This window comes from Procambarus clarkii, chromosome 18 (genome assembly GCF_040958095.1).
Source record: "Procambarus clarkii isolate CNS0578487 chromosome 18, FALCON_Pclarkii_2.0, whole genome shotgun sequence".
NCBI lineage: Eukaryota > Metazoa > Arthropoda > Malacostraca > Decapoda > Cambaridae > Procambarus > Procambarus clarkii.
This window is the reverse complement of record NC_091167.1, coordinates 32,804,020-32,812,035: the sequence shown is the minus strand read 5'-3', so window position 1 is coordinate 32,812,035 and position 8,016 is coordinate 32,804,020. Positions and strand designations below refer to the sequence as shown.

Here is an 8,016-nt window from a genome sequence, read left to right as displayed (position 1 = left end):
GAAACTACAACCAATAACCACCACTATATCAATCAACAATCACTATACCCTTCCAGCGCTAACCACCACCACCACCACCACCATACCCAACCTCCATCACTTTCACCAACCACCATCATCACTAACAACAATTAACCACCAACCACCATCAACGACAACCACAGTACCACTCGCACTCAGGGACCTCATTGTTGCTCCCGAGGTCACCCCCCCCTAGCCCCCCCCAAACCCCGTCCAACCTTCCCCCACTCAAATCTTACCTATCCCCCCTACCCCTACACCCCCCCTCCAGGGGGTACATTTACATTTTTGGTTAACTACCAACTTTGCTAGACTATATAAGCTACATATTAAAATTAAAATCAGATTTTGTTAAATTTCTTGGAGCACTCGGTCCCCCCCCCCTCTCTCTCTCTCTCTCTCTCTCTCTCTCTCTCTCTCTCTCTCTCTCTCTCTCTCTCTCTCTCTCTCTCTCTCTTTCTCTCTCTCTTTCTCTCTCACTCACTCATAGCGTCTCACTCATTCACACTCATTCTCACGTACTCACACTCTCGTTTGCTCTTTCTCTCATCACCGACGTCTTCTCACATTCATACTTTCTCATATTTTCTCATACTTGTACTCATTCACATACTTTCACATTCTTATTTTCACTCTCATACATTCACACTCATTCACTCTCTCACTTGCACACTTAATTTCACGCTCAGCTTATACATTTTCTATCATACTTCCATATGTTTACTTTGATACACGAATGATTCGTGTCTCCTGCTGGTGCTACCAGTGTTGAGGTGGTCCGTGATGGTGGCTGGGTCCGTGATGGTGGCTGGGTCCGTGATGGTGTCAGGGTCCGTGATGGTGTCAGGGTCCGTGATGGTGTCAGGGTCCGTGATGGTGGCTGGGTCCGTGATGGTGGCTGGGTCCGTGATGGTGGCTGGGTCCGTGATGGTGTCAGGGTCCGTGATGGTGTCAGGGTCCGTGATGGTGTCAGGGTCCGTGATGGTGGCTGGGTCCGTGATGGTGGCTGGGTCCGTGGTGGTGGCTGGGTCCGTGATGGTGTCAGGGTCCGTGATGGTGTCAGGGTCCGTGATGGTGTCAGGGTCCGTGATGGTGGCTGGGTCCGTGATGGTGGCTGGGTCCGTGATGGTGGCTGGGTCCGTGATGGTGTCAGGGTCCGTGATAGTGTCAGGGTCCGTGATGGTGTCTAGGTCCGTGATGGTGTCAGGGTCCGTGATAGTGTCAGGGTTCGTGATGGTGTCAGGGTCCGTGATGGTGTCAGGGTCCGTGATGGTGGCTGGGTCCGTGATGGTGGCTGGGTCCGTGATGGTGGCTGGGTCCGTGATAGTGTCAGGGTCCGTGATGGTGTCAGGGTCCGTGATGGTGTCTAGGTCCGTGATAGTGTCTGGGTCCGTGATGGTGTCAGAGTCCGTGTTTCCGTACCCGTCTGGCTACGTACATATTTGACTTCGTACTGACTTATCAGTGTCGCAGTGACTGAGACCAAGCTCTCGGGCGCCGCCTCTTAGCTCCTAGGGTACTGTAATATCACCTCAGCTTTCTGAAGGTGTAAGTGGAGGAGACTTTCACACCTCCACTTCAAGTGTGTCCCACTACATGTGAGTGCTTCCTCAAGTGTCTCTGAATTGCTTGAGCTTCCAACTTACATGCGCTGCCCTCCTTCTCTTTCTCCTCACGTTGTATAGACTGTACCCCTGTCCGTCTCGTCTATCTCCCTCGGTATTTTGTACGTTGTGATCATATTTCCTCTGGTTGGGTTTCCTTTATAGCTTGTAGGACCTATATCTCAGGCACAAGTCTCCTAGCAAACCTCTGGTGTGTTTTTTTATCTTCTTCCAAGATAAAGCTGAGGAATAATATTAGATTATATCATTAATGCTTCTGGAAATAATTTTTTCTTGTGTTCTTATGGATTTAAATAGCAGCAGCCATGTATAGGCCTATAGGCCTCCTGCAGTTTCATTTAATCTTATTATATTATGTGTGTGGTGCCATATTGTCCTAATATACTCATTAGCCAATCCGCTCTCTCATCTAGAACGTCTCATTTTTGTTACGGACTCGACCAATCCGTTACAAATGCGACGTGTTAGTAAATAATAAAGTTCCGTGATACTGACGTTTTCAATACATCAGCCTCGGTAGGTTAGGTGGGTTGTGTGGGGCTCCTGCGTTTCTGGGGTGGCAAGACAGTCGTGTTTTTTACGGAGTGGTAAATTGAGAGAACGGGCTGGATTATTATATACGTTATAGCACAGTGTGGCACCAACCTTCCTCTCTCTCTGTCTGTCTGTCTCTCTCTCTCTCTCTCTCTCTCTCTCTCTCTCTCTCTCTCTCTCTCTCTCTCTCTCTCTCTCTCTCTCTCTCTCTCTCTCTCTCTCTCTATCTCTCTATCTCTCTATCTCTCTATCTCTCTATCTCTCTATCTCTCTCTCTCTCTCTCTCTCTCTCTCTCTCTCTCTCTCTCTCTCTCTCTCTTTTGGCCATACCTTGAGGTTACCTTGAGGTGGTTTACGGGGCTTAGCGTCCCCGCGGCCCGGTCGTCGACCAGGCCAGCCTCGTTGCTGGACAGGTCATCACTCTTTATATCATTTCATTCTTCCCTCGTTCTACCTCCTCTTCCTCCGCTGGGTGACACAGAGCCACACTTGAGCCAACCCACACAAGAGCAGCGATGACGTTTCCACTGGATATGAGTCCGGCGGGGGATCGAACCATTGTCACTCTCATGTGTCGCCGATATTGACAGTTGAAGACACTTTACATCTTAACGGAAAGCCACATTTAATTAAGAAAACGTAGGCATTCCTTTTCGTTAACATATAGAGGACATGAGGTCGAGTTCCCAGACGTCTGTGAAGACGTCTGGGAACGTTTGTGACTGCGTCTTGGAACGTCTGTGAAGGCGGCTTGGAACATCTGTGAAGGCGTCTTGGAACGTCAGTGGAGGCACCACATCATGAGTGGAGGCACCACACCATGAGTGGAGGCACCACACCACGAGTGGTGGCACCACACCACGAGTGGAGGCACCACACCACGAGTGGAGGCACCACACCATGAGTGGAGGCACCACACCACGAGTGGAGGCACCACACCATGAGTGGAGGCACCACACCATGAGTGGAGGCACCAGTGTGCGTGGCACCTCGGCTAGGACGCCGGGCGCCAGCACTTCCCAGCGGGCGGGTCCTAGACCTCTCCTGGGACCAGGCTACGTCAGGCCTTCCTGGTAATTGCGAATATTTATGACCGCGTTCGAAACCCGTCGCGCCGGCCTGGGCTACCCTCAGGGGTCAGCAGGAGGACGGTCCTCAAGGGTCAGCAGGAGGACGGTCCTCAAGGGTCAGCAGGAGGACGGTCTTCAAGGGGTCAGCAGGAGGGCGGTCCTCAAGGGTCAGCAGGAGGACGGTCCTCAAGGGTCAGCAGGAGGACGGTCTTCAAGGGGTCAGCAGGAGGGCGGTCCTCAAGGGTCAGCAGGAGGACGGTCTTCAAGGGGTCAGCAGGAGGGCGGTCCTCAAGGGTCAGCAGGAGGACGGTCCTCAAGGGTCAGCAGGAGGACGGTCTTCAAGGGGTCAGCAGGAGAGAATCTGGCCACGTCCAAAGATGCAATAAGTCCCACAGTGCCCGCAGATACCCTTGCAAACACCGCAAACATAACTGATCAAGGCTGCTTATTGGCTCTCGCGTCCCCGCTGCGGTTAAGGAGCAGTGTTACAGGCATTCTGTAAACCCTCCCGGGCGCTTTCCTACCCACAGATTCCAATATCCCCGCTAGATTAATTCGTCACGTTCAGCATCATGTATGTATACCCCAAACACAACGTTACTTGGTGTGTGTGTGGGTATGTGTGGGTACGTGGGAGGGGACACACATCGCCGCTTGGTGTGTGTATGTGTGGGGGTACGTGGGCTTACGCTTGGTTTAAGGAAAGGGGATACATATCGTAGGTTGGTCTGCTGACTTCTGAAGGAAATATGATCGTGTATTGTTTGTGGAAAAAGTAGATTTGTGTCGCCGCGGCGTGACTCGTGACCAGGGCGACAGGTCGACGAATTGTAATTCAGGACGTGTGAGGACTGCTCTAAATACCGTTCCTTAGTCCGGAGTCAGCACGACAGATTCGTAGTCCTGCGTGCTGGTTCGTAGTCTGGTAGGTAGACTAGAGAGCGTCTCCTGGTTTGTGGAAGGGGACGGTACACAAGGCCGCGTGGTTTGTGTTCAAAGAGAGAGAGCTGAGTTTTGAGACGAGGATTACAGTGCACTTTTAAGTAACATGCTTCTTCACTTGGCTTACACAGAGCTGCCATTGTGGAGGGCAAGCTGCATTTTGGGCCGTTTATCTCGCAACATGTTCCCAGGAATGTCAGTAGTGGTGATCCTCCTTCCTGGGAGTGCTCTCTGCTTGCCCCCCCCCCCTCTCTCTCTCTCTCTCTGTCTCTGACTCTCTCTCTCTCTCTCTCTCTCTCTCTCTCTCTCTCTCTCTCTCTCTCTCTCTCTCTCTCTCTCTCTCTCTCTCTCTCTCTCTCTCTCTCTCTCTCTCTCTCTCTCTCTCTCTCTCTCTCTCTCTCTGACTCTCTCTCTCTGACTCTCTCTTTCTCTCTCTCTCTCTCTCTCTCTCTCTCTCTCTCTCTCTCTCTCTCTCTCTCTCTCTCTCTCTCTCTCTCTCTCTCTCTCTCCCCCCCCCAATTCTCTAACTCGCTCACACGCATAATTACTCGTTCACTCAATCGTTTATTTATTCTTCGTTTATCGCCTTCTTTGTTTTGTTAGGTCTTCACCTACTTTACATAACGTTGTTCAGTATTACTCTCCAGTATCGCACATCTCCCCCCCCCCACCCTCTCCCCTCCCTCCTTCGTTACCCCTCCTTCCCCCTCCCATGACTGACAGGACTGAGTTACCAAGAAAGGCTCAAGAGGTTTAAGCAAGATACTTGAAAAAGAACAGAACAAGACAAGAAAGATGTAAGAGACATGATCACCACATACAAAACTCTCAAGAGACTAGTCAATGACAGACTATTTGGCATGAGTAAAGCAAGTGAAATCAGCCTCAGAGACATTAAGGATCACAATACTCTGTTGCGTAAAGGGCTATACCAATCATTAAATGTTGAATAGGAGCTCAGATCTCCCTTGCAGGTAATACCTAGGTGAATACAATTAGTGAGTACATAAGCATTCTTGTCTCCCGATTGATTGGTCCAATCACTTGGGCTGGACGGTAGAGCGACGGTCTCGCGTCATGCAGGTCGGCGTTCAATCCCCGACCGTCCAAGTAGTTGGGGCACCATTCCTTCCCCTCGTCCCATCCCAAATCCTTATCCTGACCCCTTCCCAGTGCTATATAGTCGTAATGACTTGGTGCTTTACCCCCTGATAGTTCCCTTCCCTTCCCGATTGATTGATGGATGAATAGATTAAGCCACCCCAGAGGTGGCACGGGTTGTTGTTATTGTTGTTGTTGTTGTTTTAGATTTAGCTACTCAGAACGAAGTGTCCATGTAGCACGGGCTATGGTGAGCCCGTAATTGTGGCACGGGCATGAATAGCCCGTAAATAGCTCTTGTCTCCCAACCTCCATCCACCTTTAACCCTACACCCACCTCCACACCTTCTCCCTCCCCCCAACCCCACCTCCACCTAACCCAAGCCTCTACCCCCACTCCCACTAATCCCCCTACCACCAGCCCCATCGGCTCCCCTAACCCCCCCCCCCCCCTCTCCACGTCGCGTGTCGCAAATTATCAAGAGTCCGCATCTAGAGTCAGCTGACTACACTCCCAACCCCCTCCCCCTTCCCCCCCCCCACTCCCCCCTCCCCAACACCCTACATACAGCCTATAACATCAGCCTCGGCCTACAGCTGCATGCTGTCACGCCAGTCTAAAATACAAGCTATCTGAACTTGGGCTTCAACAGAGATTTACTGCCATACTGTGCAGCTTCTGAGACAACAGAACAGCTGATACTACTACTAGCACGGTCAATACTACTAGCACGGTCAATACTACTAGCACGGTCAATACTACTAGTACGGTCAATACTACTAGCACGGTCAATACTACTAGACACGGTCAATACTACTAGTACGGTCAATACTGCTAGACACGGTCAATACTACTAGTACGGTCAATACTACTAGACACGGTCAATACTACTAGCACGGTCAATACTACTAGCACGGTCAATACTACTAGCAAGGTCAATACTACTAGCACGGTCAATACTACTAGCACGGTCAATACTACTAGTACGGTCAATACTACTAGACACGGTCAATACTACTAGACACGGTCAATACTACTAGTACGGTCAATACTGCTAGACACGGTCAATACTGCTAGTACGGTCAATACTACTAGACACGGTCAATACTACTAGCACGGTCAATACTTCTAGCACGGTCAATACTACTAGTACGGTCAATACTACTAGACACGGTCAATACTACTAGCACGGTCAATACTTCTAGCACAGTCAATACTACTAGCACGGTCAATACTACTAGACACGGCCAATACTACTAGACACGGTCAATACTACTAGACACGGCCAATACTACTAGCACGGTCAATACTTCTAGCACGGTCAATACTACTAGTACGGTCAATACTACTAGACACGGTCAATACTACTAGCACGGTCAATACTTCTAGCACGGTCAATACTACTAGACACGGTCAATACTACTAGACACGGCCAATACTACTAGACACGGTCAATACTACTAGACACGGTCAATACTGCTAGACACGGTCAATACTACTAGCACGGTCAATACTACTAGACACGGCCAATACTGCTAGACACGGTCAATACTACTAGCACGGTCAATACAGTAATACTACTAGCACCTACTAAAAACATAGACCAGTAAATGGCTGAGCACTGTATAGCCGCCCTCTTCCCCCTTCTTTATGTGGGACAAACACAGATATATAATGTTGGTTAGCATTATAATTTGCTATTGTAAAAGCCACTTTAATCACCTATAATATATATATATATATATATATATATATATATATATATATATATATATATATATATATATATATATATATATATATATATATATATATGAAAAATGAGTTTGAGAAAAATGAGTATATATGAGTTTTCATTCGCATATAGTCCTGGGGACCATTCAGGCTTGTTCGCATATATATATATATATATATATATATATATATATATATATATATATATATATATATATATATATATATATATATATATATATATTAGTATATTTTGGTAGCAGTCTTTCCTGTAGACATATATTATTAAATATGACCGAAAAAGTATGATTAATAATTCTAACACGAATTTTCTCAATCTTTCGTACATTTCTTTTCACTGTTGGAGGTAAATCAAAAATCAATTCTCCAAAATTCATTTTTATTTCTAGTCTGACGCGACACGAGCGCGTTTCGTAAAACTTATTACATTTTCAAAGACTTTAGTTTACAAATACACAACTGAATAGAACTTACGCATCTCCGATTTTATATCTACATTTGAGTGAGGTGGAAGGGGTGATGTGGCATTAATAAACACAAGACAGAACAAGAGGTGGCATTAATAGGGTATTAATTTCATCAACACAAGACAGAACAAGAGGTGACATTAATAGGGTATTAATTTCATCAACACAAGACAGAGCACGAAACAATGGGTATTGAATAGAAGTGTTTGTAGAAAGCCTATTGGTCCATATTTCTTGATGCTTCTATATTGGAGCGGAGTCTTGAGGTGGGTAGTATATAGTTGTGCAATAATTGGCTGTTGATTGCTGGTGTTGACTTCTTGATGTGTAGTGCCTCGCAAACGTCAAGCCGCCTGCTATCGCTGTATCTATCGATGATTTCTGTGTTGTTTACTAGGATTTCTCTGGCGATGGTTTGGTTGTGGGAAGAGATTATATGTTCCTTAATGGAGCCCTGTTGCTTATGCATCGTTAAACGCCTAGAAAGAGATGTTGTTGTC

The 8,016-nt window shown here is 47.6% G+C and overlaps 1 protein-coding gene across 1 annotated transcript; it reads right to left on the bottom strand.

Moving 5' to 3' along the window:
* Positions 1-725: 725 nt before the first annotated feature.
* Positions 726-2,739, bottom strand: LOC138366064 (hepatitis A virus cellular receptor 1-like). Its single transcript, XM_069326792.1, has 2 exons — positions 2,635-2,739; positions 726-1,451 (listed from the first exon to the last, which is right to left on the bottom strand). Exons 1-2 carry the CDS (start codon positions 2,737-2,739, stop codon positions 726-728), a joined length of 831 nt encoding a protein of 276 aa, XP_069182893.1.
* Between the last annotated feature and the right edge of the window lie 5,277 nt (positions 2,740-8,016).